This window comes from Phacochoerus africanus, chromosome 15 (genome assembly GCF_016906955.1).
Source record: "Phacochoerus africanus isolate WHEZ1 chromosome 15, ROS_Pafr_v1, whole genome shotgun sequence".
NCBI lineage: Eukaryota > Metazoa > Chordata > Mammalia > Artiodactyla > Suidae > Phacochoerus > Phacochoerus africanus.
The window spans coordinates 125,238,636-125,256,529 of record NC_062558.1 but is presented as its reverse complement, the minus strand read 5'-3'; the positions used below and the strand labels follow the sequence as shown (position 1 = coordinate 125,256,529).

At 44.1% G+C, this 17,894-nt stretch overlaps 1 protein-coding gene across 4 annotated transcripts in view; it reads left to right on the top strand.

Annotated features, from left to right (window-relative positions):
- Positions 1-17,894, top strand: part of LOC125115610 (actin-binding LIM protein 1-like) — a 226,269-nt gene that overhangs the window by 163,561 nt on the left and 44,814 nt on the right. For all 4 annotated transcript variants that reach the window (XM_047759833.1, XM_047759834.1, XM_047759837.1 and 1 more), the window contains exon 2: positions 6,902-7,036. In XM_047759833.1, coding sequence (XP_047615789.1) covers positions 6,902-7,036 — 135 coding nt within the window. The remainder of the gene's footprint in view (positions 1-6,901; positions 7,037-17,894) is intronic.

The window sequence follows — 17,894 nt, the reverse complement described above, 5'->3', positions numbered from 1 at the left end:
GAGGTTCCCAGGCTAGGGGTCGACACCAGAGCCACAGCAACTCGGGACCACGTCTGTGACCTACACCACAGCTCACGGCCACACCGGATCCTTAACCCACTGAGCAAGGCTAGGGATCGAACCCGAAACCTCATGGTTCCTAGTTGGATTTGCTAACCACTGAGCCATGATGGGAACTCTTTGACTGTATTTCTTTAGTTTTATCCAATGTCTTTTCTCTGTTCTGGGATCCCATCCAGGACACCACCTCACACTTAGTTGTCATATCATTTTAGGCTCCTCTTGTCCTCTTGGCTGTGATGAAAGAACTTTTTTTTTTTCTTTTTACTAGAAATAATTTTATTTTATTAAAAAATTGGTTATAGTTGATTTACAGTGTTGTGCCAATTTCTGCTGTACAGGAAAGTGACCCAGTCATACATATATATACATTCTCTTTCTCATATTATCTTCCATCATGTTGTAGCCCAAGAGACTGGGTATAGTTCCCTGTTCTATACAGCAGGACCTCATTGCTTATCCATTCTAAATGGAATAGTTGGTATCTCCCCAGTGCATCCCACTTCCTTCCCTTCCCCCCACTTGGCACCACAAGTCTGTTCTCTATGTCTGTGAGTCTGTGTCTGTTTTGTAGATAGGTTCCTTTGTGCCATATTTTAGATTCCACATACAAATGATATCATATGGTATTTGTCTTTCTTATTATGAGAATCTCTAGTTCCATCCATGTTGTTGCAAATAACATTATTGTGTTATTTTTCACGGCTGGGTGGTATTCCATTGTATTTAAGTACCACATCTTCTTCATTCATTCATCTGTCCATGAACATTTAGGTTGCTTCCATGTCTTGGCCATTGTGAATAGTGCTGCAATGAACATAGGGGCGCATGAGTCTTTTTGGATAGAAGTTTTGTTTGGCTATATGCCCAGGAGCGGGATTGCTGGATCATATGGTAGTTCTATATTTATTTTTTTCTGAGGAAGTGCCATACTGTGTTCTGTAGTGCTTATACCAGTTCGCATCCCCACCAGCAGTGTAGGAGGGTTCCCTTGGGAGGACTTCCCTCCTTGTTTTTGATGATCTTGATGATTTGGAAGAGGGCTGGTTAGGTTTCTATAGAAGCTCATTTTGTCCCTCCTCACTTTGGGGATTTTCTCATGACCAGACTAGGATTATGAAGTTTGAGGGAAGGAAGGTCACAGAGGCCAAGTGCATAGGCAAAGGTACAGAGTGTCCACAAGTCTTGTTGACGTTGACCTTGCCCCCCGGGTAAGGTGGTGCTTGTCAGATTTGTCCACTGTAAAGTTTCTCTCCCCACCCCCTTCCGTACTGTCTCTCTGGAAGGAAGTTACCAAGCACAGCCCCAACTTAAGGAGTGGGGAGTGATGCTCCCCCTCTTTGAATGGCCCGCTCTTCGCTGGTTGCCTTGAAGGAGAGAGAGCCAGGGAGCAGGGAACTCTCGGCAATCTGAGAAAAGGGGCTTGAAGGCTGGAGTCCTGTGATGAGTGAAAGGGTGACTAAAGGGTGTTAAGAGTGGGCAGAATTTAGCAGGAGAGGAAAGAGAGGGTGGGGTCAGGATGACTACAAGGTTCCAAGCGTCAGTGATTAAGGGATTGTTGGGTGTAAAGAGCACTGCATTGGTTTACTGCCAACTCTCCATTTCATGGCTGGGTCACCTTGGGTGAGTCACTTTGTTCCTCTGAATCTCAGTTTGCCCATTTGTAAAATGGACCGGACGGTCTTTTTGCGTCCTACTTCCTGGCGCTCTTGTGAGAGTGATATGAGATAATGCAGATGGAAGGGCTTTGAAAGCCATCAAACCCAGGGTGGTTTCAAAGGCTGCTGAAGGGAGGGATGAAGCTAATGAGAGGGAAGGGAATTTGTTACCTGGGAGATTCTGATTATTTCAGATAACCTTGGGTAAGTTGTAACTCACTGGGTATACTGTCACAGGCTCGTGATAGCCACCTTGCTAAGGAGATTTTGTTTCAAATATGCTTTCTTAGATGTTCTGATTCTGGTGGTCTAGTTCCAAGATCTGTTCATGGAGGGAACTTGGGTCAGATGAGTCTGGTTCTGAAATATTGGGAAGGGAAGGGCTCTACCTAATCTTTTTAGCTTTCCTAGCACCGCCTGTAATGACCTCTGCCTGGGGACACTGAGGGTGAACAGCTTTCCTTGACAGTCCCAACACCCCAAGTCTCATCACCTGCAATCTCTAATAGGCATTTCAAAGCAACACATCCAGAATAGAACTTTGATTCTACGAGTCTCAGGGAGATGGCTAAACTAACCTGCTTTGCTTGACTGTGAAAGATAGTGTGCAGTTTCTCACTAGCCTTGCAATGGGCTGTTTTATCTTAGTTGCCAGAATCCCTCCCAACGGGATGTTATGCAGTGAAGGAATCCCTTTACCTTTTCAGGCAAATAGACTCTTGGCTCTTCATATACGTTTCCTCATTATTCGGGACAGAGGCAACCATGCTTTTGGTTTTTCATTGTACTCTTCTCATTTTAGCAACAAACTGATGAGCCATGGAAGATTTTAACCATGTCCATGCAAGGGCCAGGGTATATCACTGACTACTTGGTACCGGAGAAAGACTGGGAGGCCTGAGTGCTAAGTGTACCTTTGCCAATAACTCACTGCTGACTTTGGGCAAGGACTGTAAGCTCTTTTCTCCTAATTTTCCCTATCAATAGAATAAGGAGGGACCACTCAGGCTCTGAAAGATGAAGTAATCATGTGAAAATTAGCAACAGAGGAGTTTCCTGGTGGCTCAGCAGGTTAAAGATCCAGTGCTGTCACTGCTGTTGCTGTGGTTACTGCTACGGTGTTGGTTCGATCCCTGGCTGGGAAACTTCCACATACCGTGGGCGAAGCTAAAAAGAAAATTAGCAGCAGAGCCAGATGGCAAATAAGAGGCGTACAGAATTAATGTCATCTTCATTGCAGCTGACTCAGCATATTTCAGAAAGGAATTGAGCCAACAAACATACATTTGGTATTAACCAAACTGCCAAAGGAAATTACGTAAAAAACAATAAACCTCTTTATTAATCTTTAAAAAGGAGAGAGATACTTTTGTCCATATTGATTTGAAATGGGATGCAATAAATCCTGAGTCTCTTTGGGTCTTTGGAGTTCATCTTTCTCTAACAAGCAAAGCCTGTGTCTTCGCAAGTAGGCAGTTCTGATAAGTGTGTGCCTAGGCTGGGGTTCGATGGAAAGACAAACACGATACAGTCTCTGCTTATCCCTGGGTAAAAACCCAGGGTCATCTCTGGGCACGGAGGATTTCACAGTGTAATGTATATTTCCAAAGGGAGGTGCTTGCAAAATGCAGAAGCCGATCCCAATTCTGACCTTTGTGACTGGTGCCAGCAATGTGCACTGGCACCTTTGTTGAGATAAAGGAAAGAGCCAAGAAGTGAAGTGATATTTTCCTTCCCTCATCATTACTCAGCATGGTTGGCTTGCTTAGCTATAAAAAATTCAAGTGTCAGGAGAAACTGCAGTGCAGTTTCTCATCCAAAAATGCCTTCTCCCTCATAGTCAAGAGATCCACTGTGTTCTTTTTTTTTTTTTTTTTCTTTAGGGCTGTACTCACGGCATATGGAAGTTCCCGCGCTTGGGGTCTAATCAAAGCTGTAGCCTCTGGCCTCCACCACACAACGCAGGATCCGAGTCGCGTTTGCGACCTACACCACAGTTCATGGCAACACCGGATCCTTTTATTGTTTTTTTTTTTTTGGCTTTTTAGGGCCGCACCTGCGACACATGGAGGTTCCCAGGCCAGGGGTCTAATTGGAGCTATTGCTGCCGGCCTATGCCACAGCCACAGCAATGCAGGATCTGAGCCACGTCTGTGACCTACACCACAGGTCACAGCCACACCGGATCCTTAACCCACTGAGTGATGCCAGGGATTGAACCCACAACCTCATGGTTCCTAGTCGGATTTGTTTCTACTGCACCACAACAGGCACTCCTCTGTGTTCTAATATTGTTTCTAAAGTGGGTGGTCTTGTGGATTGCTTTTTTCACTCTCACTTTTCTCTGTAACTTGCTTAACCATGTTGTCTGAATTCGAAGGGGATAATGGTTCTTAAACTCTAGGAGGCATAAAAATCACCGGAGGAGCTTACTCAAATGACAGGTCCCCAACTCCCACCCCTAGTTCAGTGGGGCTGAGGAATCTGCATTTTAATATATGGCACAGGGGGTCTGATATAGGGGATCAGCAGAGCTACCCTGAGGATTACTGCCTGGATGCCACACCCAGCTAGCAGTGCCTCACTGCACACACTGTGTGTGTTCCCTTTGTAAGCCAAGTCCTAGCTACCACTCCTAGAACTGCACTTGTGCCCAGCTAGATAAATTATTGCCTGGTTTACAACAAGCATTGCTTGACTTATAATGATGTCTGATTTAGACACATAGCATGGGAGGACCATGAACTTGGGAACAGAAATCCTGGATGTAGATCTCTGAGCCTCCACTTGGCTCAAGGCTGCTCCGCTTCTCTTAGACTCTATTTCCTCATCTGTCAAATGGGAACAATATTACCCATCTCAGAAAGGATGGGGGGTGGTTGGAGAGAGAGTTGGTGAGGATAGAATAAAATGACTTATATGTCAGCACCTAACACCGTGCCTGGCGCTTAATCAGACAGATGCTCAATCAATATTATTTTCCTCCATTCTTATAGGAAGCAGGAATTTGAAACAAACAAACAAAAAACCTTACATAAAGCAGATATTGTTAAGGGAAACTTTTTTTTAATGCCCAGGTGAATGGATTTTTGGCCTTGTTACACATCGCTTTAAAAGGCAGTGGTTGTTTGGAGATCTTAGAAGGATCTCCTTAATTCCTTTAGATAGTACTGACTTCTGCTGTGGGTACAGGTTTCCGAGAGATGCCAGCAGGCAGATAAGGAACTGCAGGTGTATCACGACGTTGGTACCTTTGCTGAACACTCCCCAGGGGCCAACGCAGAGAATTTGGATCAGGTGTTTAACCTGAAACTACACCTGCTCCTAGCCTGAATTGCACAAAAGAACCTTGTTTCTAAGAATTTAGCTAGGACTGGATTATTTGGACTGTCTTGTTCAAACTCTTTCCAGGCGAAATGAGAACATTTCAGTGGTCTGAGAGAAACAATGTGTTATTGTACTTGTGTACAGAGAGCTCAGTGGCTGGAGGTGCTTTTCTAAATTGAGTTTCATCCATATCGCCCACATCAACCCCCCCGTCCAACCCAGTTTTACCATTTGGAAAATAAAAATCATCTTTGTTCTTTGTATTGGTTGATTAATTTTAGGTTCACTGTCCTTATCCCATATCACGCTCATGTAGGTATTTTTTTTTGTCTTTTTGCCATTTCTCGGGCTGCTTCCGTGGCATATGGAGGTTCCCAGGCTAGGGGTCGAATTGGAGCTGTAGCCGCCAGCCTAAGCCAGAGCCGCAGCAACTCGGGATCCGAGCCACGTCTGCAACCTACACCACAGCTCACTGCAACACCGGATCCTTAACCCAGTGAGCAAGGCCAGGGATCGAACCCGAAACCTCATGGTTCTTAGTTGGATTCTTTAACCACTGAGCCATGACGGGAACTCCCTCATGTAGGTACTTCTGTAATACATTTTTATATATCACACGTTCCTCCTTGTGAGGGCACAGATCAGAAAGGGAATTTATTTATTCATTATTATTTTTTTTTCTTTTTTCTTTTTCTTTTATTTTCCCACTGTGCAGCAAGGGGATCAAGTTATCCTTACATGTATACATTTTTCCCCCTACCCTTTGTTCTGTTGCAACATGAGTATCTAGACATAGTTCTCAATGCTACTCAGCAGGATCTCCTTGAGAAAGGGAATTTAATAGCAAAAAGTTCCTCTGATTCTCTGGCTGGAGAAACTGCATGTTCAAGTTCAATGTAGACTCTTGGGTGACCTCGAGTCATGGGTGTCCCCTTGTTTCCTTCTCTCTTGGTGCTTTGTAAGGAGAGCCTGTAAATCCTATTCCTGGGGCCAGGCAGTCACAATCACTTCCATTTGCTAAAGGCTACACTCTGGAAACTGAGAGACTAATCCCTGTGAGCCCCGTCATGTGATTGCCGAGCCTGCAAAGATCTTCTGATCCAGTCCCCTTTGGTTTACAGGAGAAGACCCTGAGGTTCAGAGAGATCCACTTTGTTACTAACTTATTATTATTATTATTTTTAATGCCTGCCTGCATGTGTGCATCTGGAACTGTACACACAACAGGAGGCTGCCATTAGGCTTCCCGCAGGTTGAATGAGTAGTCGAATGAAGATCAGGAAGGACTCTGGTAGATAAGGAACTCGCCTGCACACCTGCCCGCTAAGAACGAAATAAGCATTGACTGAGCCCCTTGGGTGCATGGACGTGCTTCTCTGTGCTGAGGAGCTGGGGGAGGGAGGAGGAGCGCAGATGGGGAGAAACGAAATAGGAACTTTAATAAACAGCCCCCATCTTCAAGAAACTTACAGTCTGCCATGAATTCCTCGTCAAAAGGCACTTTTCGAAATCAAGATAAGGACATATTGCACAATATGGAACCAAACTAGATCATATATTTCATGAGCCAATGACATAGTCCTGGAGACATTTGGGAAGAAGAGAGAAGCCTGCTGGCTTCCAAAGGAACAAGCCCAGTGCTCTCCCCACTGGACTGGGAAAGCCACAGCTCTCTTACCTACCTGTGTATCCCCGTGATGATTCTGATGTGGGGCCGGGGGCTCAACTGAGGTGTATGGAATCAACATGTGGTGCATTTGATACTAAACTCGTGGATATATTTATGGCTGCCTGCAATGGCTCCTGGGGCGGGAATGCTCTCTGCTCACATGGATCTCCTGTCTTTTTTCTTTCAGTGGCTCACCCCCAGGACCCGCACCACCCGCCAGAGAAGCCTGTCATTCACTGCCACAAATGTGGGGAGCCATGCAAGGGCGAAGTGCTTCGGGTCCAGACCAAACATTTCCACATCAAATGTTTCACCTGCAAAGGTACGGAGCCTCCGCTTCCTGCCCATGTGGCATGTCACACTCTTACTTGCAGTAAGGCCATCCCATTCCCTTTCATGCCACCCCAGCTCACTGGGTGATAAATGAACCTGCTCACAAGCCCTGCAATTGCACACCTTCTCCAATTTGGGACTGGATTAGGCTTAAAGAGGAGACTGAGTTCCCCGGCAAGGCCAGTGGTACACAGGCCTTTGGGTGTCCACCGAGGTCCCTGATCCTGGTGAGGAGGCTAATCATGGAAGAGCAGTAAAAATGTGGTTTTGTGTTTTGTATTTTATAATTCCTCTTAACAAATTGTTTTTAAATATTTTAAGTTTTATGGAAGTATGGCTGATTTACAATGTTGTTTTAATATCTGCTGTACAGCAAAGTGATTCATACATATATGAATCAAAGTATATATACACATACACACATATTCTTTATTTTTTTAATTATTATTATTATTTTGCTTTTTAGGGCTGCACTTGCAGCATATGGAAGTTCCCAGGTTGGGATTGAATTGGAGCCGCAGCTGCCAGCCCTATGCCACAGCCACAGCCATGTGGGATCTGAACCACATCTTTGACCTGCACCGTAGCTCACGGCAATGCCTGATCCTTAATCCATGGAGCGAGGTCAGGGATTGAACCCACATCCTCGTGGATACTAGTGGGATTCCCTACCTCTGAGTCACAACGGGAACTCCACACACACGTTCTTTTTCATATTCCTTTCCATCATGGTTCATCATAGGATTTGAATATACTTCCCTGTGCTATGCAGTAGGATCTAATTGATCTGTACGTTATGTTTCTTTTCCTCTTAGATGAGGGACTCGTACTTCATAGTAACCAAGTCCCAAAGCCACTTTTTAATAGGAGGACTGAAAACTTTAAGATTGGATGCTAAGTCACTGGCCGTGTGTGTGTGCCGAGAATTAAGCAAGAACACTTGGAAGGACTCCAAGCAGAAAAATACCTCCCATCTCAGAAGCTACCCATTTGTGGTTGGTGTCTGTTAATAGGCTGCCCTTTGGGATGTAGAGCTCTGGGTATCTATGTATGAACTATGCTGTCCTTTTATTCTGGAGCCAGAGCATGGCCAATTGGGCCAAAAAGGAAGAAGAGAGCAGTGTCTGTGTGTATGTTTGCAAAATAGATTACTTGAGCTGAGGACATGCCTGGAGGGCTCAGCCTGGGGCTGAGGGATGTAGGATGAGGTGGCAGAGGCCCAAGACCAGGGTGCCTGCTCTGGAGCTTTACTTTGAGCTCTGCATGTGGTACCCACCTTATCCCCGGAAACCCAGTTTCATTTTGAGTCTCTCAAGCTACGAAGGGTGAGCATCGTCATCTAAGCCAGGTGTCCCTGGGGGCTCTTAAATAGGCTCCAGGCTGTCTAGAGACCCTCAAATACTTGGTAAAAGAGTTTCGGGGATCCGCATCATTTTTTTCACTGAGCATAAACTTTGCAGGAAAAGAGAGCACTAGCTTATGGCTCAGGTGAGAAGACGGAAGGACGAGAAGGCACGCGTTTAGCTCCCACTGAGCATGACCAAGGTTTCAGTGGCCGTAAAGCATATCTTCTAGAGGGACACTCTCTGAGCCTCCTGAAAACCCCTGTAAGCACAATAAATCCCCAGTTTTCAGACAACTCACCTTGGTTATCAGGAAACATCAGGGTCACACCCAGAACACTCATTGTGTTGCCACCTTGTGTGGCTCAAGTCCTGCCGTTGCTGCTGCAGCAGCTCTGAGGTCCCAGGCAGGGGACCTATCGCTGTGTCCTTATCTGTAAAATAAAGAGACTAGACCATGTGATATTTAAATCAGCCCAGGTCTGAAATTGCTGCTTCCATGTATACATAACCATGTATGTGTATAACAGAGAACCCGGAGGTGCTAAATTAGAGCCTCGTAGGTAGCATGTCAGAGAAAAATTAACTTCTGCTTACATCCAGATTGGCTAACTTGGAGTCAGGCATTATAGTTTGTTTTCTGGTTTTGTTCATAAATCTCCTGAGACATGACTTAGGAGCAGATTTGGTAAATTTGGTGTAAATAAATATAAAATGTGAACAGAGGCAGCCCTGTGTGTAGTTTATATGCCTAGCTGAAAGTACAAACTGTTAGTCTCTGGGTAGTTACTGTCAATACATCAAGATATTAGAAGACGCATTTGTTTGTCCCCCAGGAGGGAGGAGCCTCCTTGCTTTTCTTCTCTTCGAGTTTCAATCTAAGTACCAAATGTAAGTTACTTATGTTGGAAAGTTGTATGATATGAACTTTATTTCAGTCTATCCATGTGTTCCCGAAAAATTGCATTTTTGTATAAATTACCGCCTATTTGAGAGCACTTATTATTTGCAGGAATTATTTTTAATTTAAACAATACTTTACTAGAATAATATTATCTGTTCTTTTAAATTTGTATTTCCTCAAACTTAATTAATCAGTGTCTGCCATCTTACATCTCCAGTTTTGTGGGGTCACCTTTTTCTGTTTTACTCTCCAAAGAAAGTGCTTTAAGCTCCCCATGCCTTATATTCTAGCAAGTTCATGCCTTTTTCCCAAGATTCTAGAGTAGTGTCATCCAATAGAAACATGATTCAAGCCACATACGTAATTCTGAATTTTCTAATAGGTGTATTAAGGTATAAAGGAGAGTTCCCCTTGTCGCTCAGTGGGTTAAGAACCTGATTAGTATCTATGAAGATGCGGGTTCAATCCCTGGCCTTGCTCAGTGGGTTTAGGATCTGTCGCTGCCATGAGCTGTGGTATAAGTCTCAGACACATCTTGGATCCTGTGTTGCTGTGGCTGTGGTGTAGGCAGGCAGCTGCAGCTCCGATTCGACCCCCAGCCTGGGAACATCCATATGCCACAGGTGTGGCCCTAAAATAAATAAACAAATACAGGTATAAAGGGACAGGTGCAATTAACTTTCATAATGTATTTTTGTCTCTACGTACCTGAAATAGTATTACTTCAAGTTATTACAATAACATTTTTGAGATATTTGATACTTTTCTAAAAATACTAGTTTAATAGTACCTTTCAAGTTGGATGAATCAGTCACATTTCAAGGTCTCAAGAGCCACAGGCAGGTAGTAGCTACCGTAGCGGACAACAGAGTTCTGGAGAGCCTTCCAGGTGCCCATTCTTGAGGTGCTCTCGCGCTCTGAATTCTTGCCACTCCCAAGTTCTTGGTCTCCACTTTATGGAAGTGCTACAGCCTTTGCACGGCTTCAGTGCACACTAGACACCATTTCTCTTCCTCTTTTTCCCAAAGTTCCACCTCACAAGGCAGCTGTTTTCAGCAGACTTTACCGAACATTTGGGATAATAGAAGGAGTTACAGCACAGTATAAGCAACAACTACCCGAATAGTCTCAGGCTGTCTCCCTTCCTCCCTTTCTCCTTCCCTCCCTCCCGTCCTATCTTTTTTTCTTTCTTTTCTTTTTCTTCCTTTTTAGGAATAGACTTTAACTTTTAGAGCCATCTTACATTTATAGAAAAACGGACCAAAAAGCGCAGACAGGGGCCATTTCTCATACTGACTTAGAACCTCATGTGCCGCCATCTTGGTAAGGTTTCCTCTCTGTACAAAGACCTGTCTCCCCTCCACTCCAGGGGCCCCAGCTGCCTTCTCCCTCACCCTCAGATCAAGACTGCATTTCCTCAGGGTCTCTACTTTTTATGAGCTCATTAGGGTGGTTGCCCAGAAGAAACAGTAGTCTTCTCCTTGAGGAATATTATCTTCCTCCTAACCCAAGTGGTCTGGACTGGAGCTAAGTCTCCACACAGGAGTTTTGTTTTCTTTCTGTTACATCTAATGTAGACGTGTCCCATATACCCAAGGAACAGGTGTTGCCAAGAATATGGAGAAAAGGGAACCCTTGCGCACTGTTGGTGGGAATGCAAATTGGCGCAGCCACCATGGACAGCAGGATGGAGATGCCTCAAAAAATTAAAAATAGAATGATCCAACTATTCCATTTCTGGGTACTTATCCAAAAAATATGGAAACGCTAGTACAGAATGATACACACCCTTACGTTCATTACAGCATTATTTACAATAACCAAGACATGGAAGAGACCTAAGTGCCCATCAAGAGATGAAAGGAGAAAGAAGACGTGATGTGTAGGTGTATATATATGTCATGGAATATTACCCAGTCATAAAAAGAGTAAAATCTTGCCATTTGCGAAAGAATAAATGAATGGACCTAGAGGGTATTACACCCAGTGAAATAAGTCAGACAGAGAGCAACAGATATTGTATGATTTGACTTATATATAATATAAAAAAACAAAACAAATGAGCAAAAAACAAAACAGCGTCATAGATACAGAGGACAACAGGTGGATGACAGAGGGAGGGAGAAGCAGGTGGAGAAACAGGTGAGGGAGATTAAGAAGGGCAACCTTCTAGCTGCAAGATAAATGAATCACCGATATGAAAGGTACGGTGTGGGGAGTATAGCCAGTAATTTTGCAATATCTTTGTGTGGCGACAGATAGTAACTAGACGGATTGTGGTGATCGTTTTGAAACCTACAGAAATGTTGAATCACTGTGTTGTATACCAGGAACTAACATAGTGTTGTAGTCAGTTCTACTTGGAAAACAAACACAGAAACTCATAGAAAGAGAGAGAAAGAGAGATCAGAGTTGTGGTTCCCAGAGACAGGGGCTGGTGGGAGGAGAAATTGGATGAAGGCAGTCAAAAAGTGCAGACTCCCAGGAGTTCCCATTGTGGTGCAGCAGAAACAAATCTGATTAGTATCCATGAGGACGCAGATTCGATCTCTGGCCTCGCTCATTGGGTCGGGGATCCAGTGTTGCCATGAGCTTTGGTGTAGGTCACAGATATGGCTTGGATCTGGTGTTGCTATGGCTGTGGCGGATGCCAGCAGCTTAGGAACTTCCATATGCCGAGGGTGCGGCCCTAAAAGGCCAACTCCTAGATGTAAGATAAAAGTGCCAGGAATGTAATCTATGACATGATAAATATGATTAGCACTATTATTTGTTACATATGAAAATTGGTAAGAGAGTAAATCCTAAGGGTTCTCATTACAAGGGAAAATTATTTTCTATTTATTAAATTCTGCATCTCTCTGAGCTGATGAGTGTTCACTAAACTTGTGGTAATCATCTCGTGATGGCATGTAAGTCAAATCCTCATGCTGTACAATTTAAACCTACTTGGTGCTGTATGTCAATGGTATTTCTTCTTTTTTGTCTTCTGTCTTTTTAGGGCTGCACCCGAGGCATGTGGAGGTTCCCAGGCTAGGGGGTCTAATTGGAGCTGTAGCCGCCAGCCTACCCCACAGCCACAGCAACGCCAGATCTGAGCAACGCCAGATCTGAGCCTTGTCTGCGACCTACACCACAGCTCATGGCACTGCCGGACCCCTTAACCAACACTGAGCAAGGCCAGGGATTGAACCTGCAACCTCATGGTTCCTAGTCGGATTCGTTGCTCCAGGACAAGAACTCCTCAATTATATTTCAATAAAACTGGAAGGAAAAACAAAATAGGATAGAAATGTCATGGTCAGATCATGTGCTAATCTCCCAGGATGAAGGATTTTGGGTGGAGAGCATTTGCTAAAACAAGCCTGGGCTTTTGGTCCAGAGCTGGCTGCGTGCAGAAGGAGGAGCATTTAGGCTCTGATTGTCAAGGTTCTGTCATTTCCAGGTCAGCCAGAGTTTCTCTTTCTAATTCTTTCCCCCTCTCCCACCCAACTCTCCTTTACACATATATACCGTGGTGCCAAAGCCCTAACAATTCTTGAATGGGACCAGAGGTTGCTCTCCACTATTAGAAAGAAAGTCCTAAATGCAAACACCTGTGGAAATAAAAGGCCGCAATGAACTCTTTTACTACGAATGGATTTGGAAGGAGGAGGGAGAAAGAGGACCCTGAACATCTGATGTGAGAGCGAGACAAGTGCGAAGCTGGGGAAGAGTTACAGTGGAGGAATTAGAGTTCGTGGCACAAAGCTTAAATCAATAAGCAGTCCACGACTTCACAGGTTTCGCTGTAACAGGGTCAGGATTGGGGAGCAGGAATTTTGTTGGTGAACCTGTATCACTTCTTGAAATGTCTGATGTCTTGGAATCTGATGTATCCAATCAGGAAATGTTAAAGGAACACCTACGCCCTGCAAGATATTGTGCTAAATGCTGAGAACAGAAGGAGCACACCATGTTTGTGCGTCAGAACTCTTGGGGTATTTGAAGATTTTATGGTACTGAGTAATAAGTACCATCATGTATGGTACTGAGTAATAAGTACCATCATGTATGGTACTCAGTACTAAGTGCTGTGATGGAGAGAAATAGAGGATACACACTGGAGGCAGGGAGATAGATCCATGAGGAGGGGATACAATGGCGGTCCAGGTAGAAATAATGTCAGGTAGCACCAGGTGGGACAGAGACTTGGGGACAGATTCCAGAGACATTTTAAGTTAAGGTTGCTAGGATGTTATGACCGATTGTATATAAGGAATGAAGAGGGATTCAGGTTTCTAGTTGGACCACCTGCCTGGGTGGACAGAGGGTTGCCACCAACTAAGGGAATACAGGAGCACTGGGTAGGAGAGAGCTGGGGAGAGAGTTCAGTTTGGGATACACTGAGGCTGAGCACACGTGGCACCTCCAGAGTCTAGGTGGCTGAGCACTCAAGAGATACCAGTCTGTGTTGGGGAGAAGGATTTGTATTTGGCATCCAGGTAATGGCCGAAGCTTTAGGATTGTGGGTGGAATTTCCATGGGAAAGGGCAAAAGGCAGGAATCACGTAATCACAGTGCCAGCCTCTGAAGGAAGCAGAACCTCATTTCCATTTGCAACCTTGGAAAGTGTACTCGTCTGGTAATGAGTTGGGGAAAGTGGCTTAATTAGTGGGTGGATTCTATAATTAAAAGAAAAGGAGATTCCCCAAGGCTTCTGCTGTTCTTTATAATAACCCGATGGGAATAAAATATGGCTGCAGGGTTCTGGATGGAGCTATGATTTTTTTTCTTTTATTCTTTATCTTCAGTACTCACTAGCTTTGTTTTGCATCCTTGCCACTAACTTAAAAGAGGTTTTAGCAGCAATCAACCCACTAACTTGAACGAGGTGTTTTTTTTGAATGCTATCCATTCATTTCGATATTGTTCCAGTGATGTGATCATTTTTTGATGTGTCATCTTGTCAGCGTCATGATTGTACTACATGCTCCACCAGAGAATAAGAAATCTATTTAAACAGAGTAAATGTAATACTTCATAATTGTATATTTAATTGTAAGTTAATTATATATATTTCATCATATTGATATGTTATAGTGTTCATTATCATTATTATTGTCTGTCTTGAGGTTTTTTTCAGGATAATGCCATTTTTCTACCATAAAGTTCTAGAACGTTTAGGCAAGACCAGGGACCAGAGAATTAAAAAGGGTGATCTAGCCACATGTTCTGTTTTCATTGAGCCTTTCGTGGACTATTCCATGTAAGATTTCACCTGCTCCCTATGTCACATCTCTCTCTGCTGTATCTTTTTTCCTTACCACTTATTATTATTTAATATTCCATATTTGTTTATCTTCACCCCCTTCTAGAGAGTAAGCTACCCTTGAGGGCAGAGCTTTTTGTCTGTTTTGTTTACTGCGGTGTCCCTGGTGCCTAGAACAATGCCCAGCATCTCTTTCTTTGGAACTTGAATATTTGTACACGTTTCTAATGGCATAGCTAGTCAACAAGATTCATCGAACGCTTACAATGATATATGTTCTCCAGTGCTTACTAGACAGCAGTGTTATCTTTGGCGAAGAAAGAGTATAAGTACAGCTATCTGTCATTGATTACAGAGCTACTCGTCTGCCCAGCACATGGAAGAGTTAAGAGAATTTGTGCTGAAGGCTGCTGTCAGGCAGCTCTTGGATGAGATGTTCCTGCCGTTTAGTCCTTCATGCTGTCTTAGACCATTAGCTTTCACTTAATCCACTGGATGTAACCCACTGCATGTGGGTTGTTTCCGGGCTCAAGTGGAGACTGATAAAACTCTAGTAAAATGGAAGCTGTTTCTTATATTCCCTCGGGGCTGAGCTCAGGCTTTAAATACCTATTTAGAGAATCTGACTCATTTGGGAACTGGTTCAAGAAAATAAGTCTGATATAAAATGCTCCCTTCTCACAGTAAATGAGAAACCACTTTCGTGCCATCTTTTGTTGATAAAAAGATAATCCTATATAGTTTATCTTTTGAATTTTGCACCACCACTTTAAAGTGTTACCTAGTCAAATAAATATAATTTAGATTTTTTTTAATAGTTAAGGTTTTGAATTCCAAAGTAAAATAGGATAAGGGCTCCTAAATTCTCCAAAATATACTGCTTAACAATTTTGACTCATGTTGGGAGGCAAAATGTTGACTCTTGTCGGGTGTCAAAATCCATGGGTCTCTTGGGAGCATAGGTGCTGGTAGCTTTTTGTCCTGAATTATCTTTTCAAGGACATTTGTACAGGAACAAACTTGGAAGATAGAGCTAGAGTTTCCCTGTGGCATAGAGGACAGATTTATCTGCTGTCTAGTATTGTAAAGATAATGTCTTTGCCTCTGGAACAAAAATTGGGTAGATTTGCTTGCAGCTTATTACAAAAGACTGGGGCTTCCTAAGCTCAGGGTGACTCAAACCCACTGCACATGCGGCATCCTGATGACCTGCTTCTCTTGCTTCTGGGAGACGTGGGGGTCGTGGGGAACTAGTAATAAACATGAAACTCGTCACCTGCTGTGGTCATGAAGTGCTTTGCTTTTGACCCGGGAGTTTCATGTCTTCTGCCAGCATCCCTGAAACCAAGATGGGCTAATGTAGCTTGTTGGTAAAATCTCAAGTTCTTTATAGTTCTTGACAACTCTCAGTTCATGTCCATGAAAGCTCACTTTTTGAGAATGGGCGTGCCGAAGTTCAGCCAATCAAGGAAGAACGCATTTTCTGAGGAAAAGATTGCAACAGCCAAGTTTTGGGGAGTGTTCCTATCATAGAAGAGGGAGGAGGATGGAAATGTTCCCCAAGCATTTCTTTCTCTCTTTCTTTCTTTCTCTCTCTCTTTCTTTCTTTCTTTCTCTCTCTCTCTCTTTCTTTCTTTCTTTCTTTCTTTCTTTCTTTCTTTCTTTCTTTCTTTCTTTCTTTCTTTCTTTCTTTCTCTTTCTTTCTTTTTCTTCCTTCCTTCCTTCCTTCTTTCCTTCCTTCCTTCCTTCCTTTCTTTCCTTTTTTTTTTTTGTCTGTTTGCCTTTTCTAGGGCTCCCACAGCATATGGAGGTTCCCAGGCTAGGGGTCTAATCAGAGCTGTAGCTGCTGGCCTACGCCACAGCCACAGCAATGAGGGATCCGAGCCACGTCTGCAACCTACACCACAGCTCACGGCACCGCCGGATCGTCAACCCACTGAGCAAGGCCAGGAATTGAACCCGCAACCTCATGGTTCCTAGTTGGATTCGTTAACCACTGCGCCACGACGGGAACTCCTCAGGTATTTCTAAAGCAAGCAGTGAACCAGCCCTGTCACTGGTTCTTTTCACCTCCTGAGCCTGAACCCCGGAGCACCTCATGCTCAGACCTCATCTCTATGTCCACTTTCTAGTGGCCTCATCCAGTCTCATGGTTTAAGAACTATTTGTGCCCTGACTGTTGCCAACTCTAAACCTCTCCCCTGCAATCTAAACGTGAATCTTCAAAGGCCTTGGTATCTCCAGCAGGCCTCCCAAACCTAACTCCTGGTTACTAGCGCCACCCTCGCCCCCAGCCTTCTCCGGTCTTTGAATTTCAGAAGTTGTCCAGACCTTTCTCGTCATTGCTCAGGCTGAAAACCTGACTCCTCATTCTTTCCTTCTTATTTGTTTGTTTATTTAGTCTTTTTAGGGCCACAATTGTGGTACATGGAGGTTCCCAGGATAGGGGTTGAATTGGAGCTACAGCTGCTGGCCTACACCACAGTCACATCAGATCTGAGCCGTGGCTGCGATCTACACCACAGCTCATGGCAACACCACATCCTCAACACACTGAGCGAGGCCAGGGATCGAACCCACATCCTCATAGATACTAGTTGGGTTTGTTACTGCTGAGCCACAATGGGAACTCCTGACTCCTCATTCTTTTTTTTTTGTCTTTTGTCTTTTTGTTGTTGTTGTTGTTGTTGTTGTTGTTGTTGTTGCTTGACTCCTCATTCTTGATGCCTCTTTTTCTCTCACATGATGCAGGTATTCTACCAACAAACCCCTTTGGCCCTATCTTCAGCATTTACACAAAACCTGACCATTTACTGTCTCCCAAAGATATTGATCCCGCTCTGAGCCAGCATCATCCCTTGCCAGGACTAATAATGGTGTCAGGTCCCCCAACATCTGCCCTTTCCCCCTCGTTGCAGATTATTCTCAATGCAGTAGCTAAGGTGATCCTGAAAAATCCTTAAAAATAAAGCCAGTTCCTGCCGCCTTTTCACGGAGCTCCCTCATCTTTCAGAAGGAAATCCACAGAGCTTAATTTGCCCTTGAGCCCACCCCCTCCCCCTTACAACTGGTACTCCCTGTCCTCGGGTCCTACTATTTTCTTTTCAGCTCACTCTGCTGAGCTCGCCTGGCCTGCTTGATTGTTTTTAAACAAACCAAGCACTGAGCAGCCTCAGGACCTTTGCACTTACTGTTCCTTTTGCTTGACAAGCTTTTTGTCTAGATAAAAAGAATCTAGTGCCCTCTCTCACTTCCTTTGGGTTTCTTCTCAAATGTCACTCATCAATGAGATCATCTTGGACACCATCTGACATGTATATCTATGTATCTGTGTATCTGTGTGTGTTTA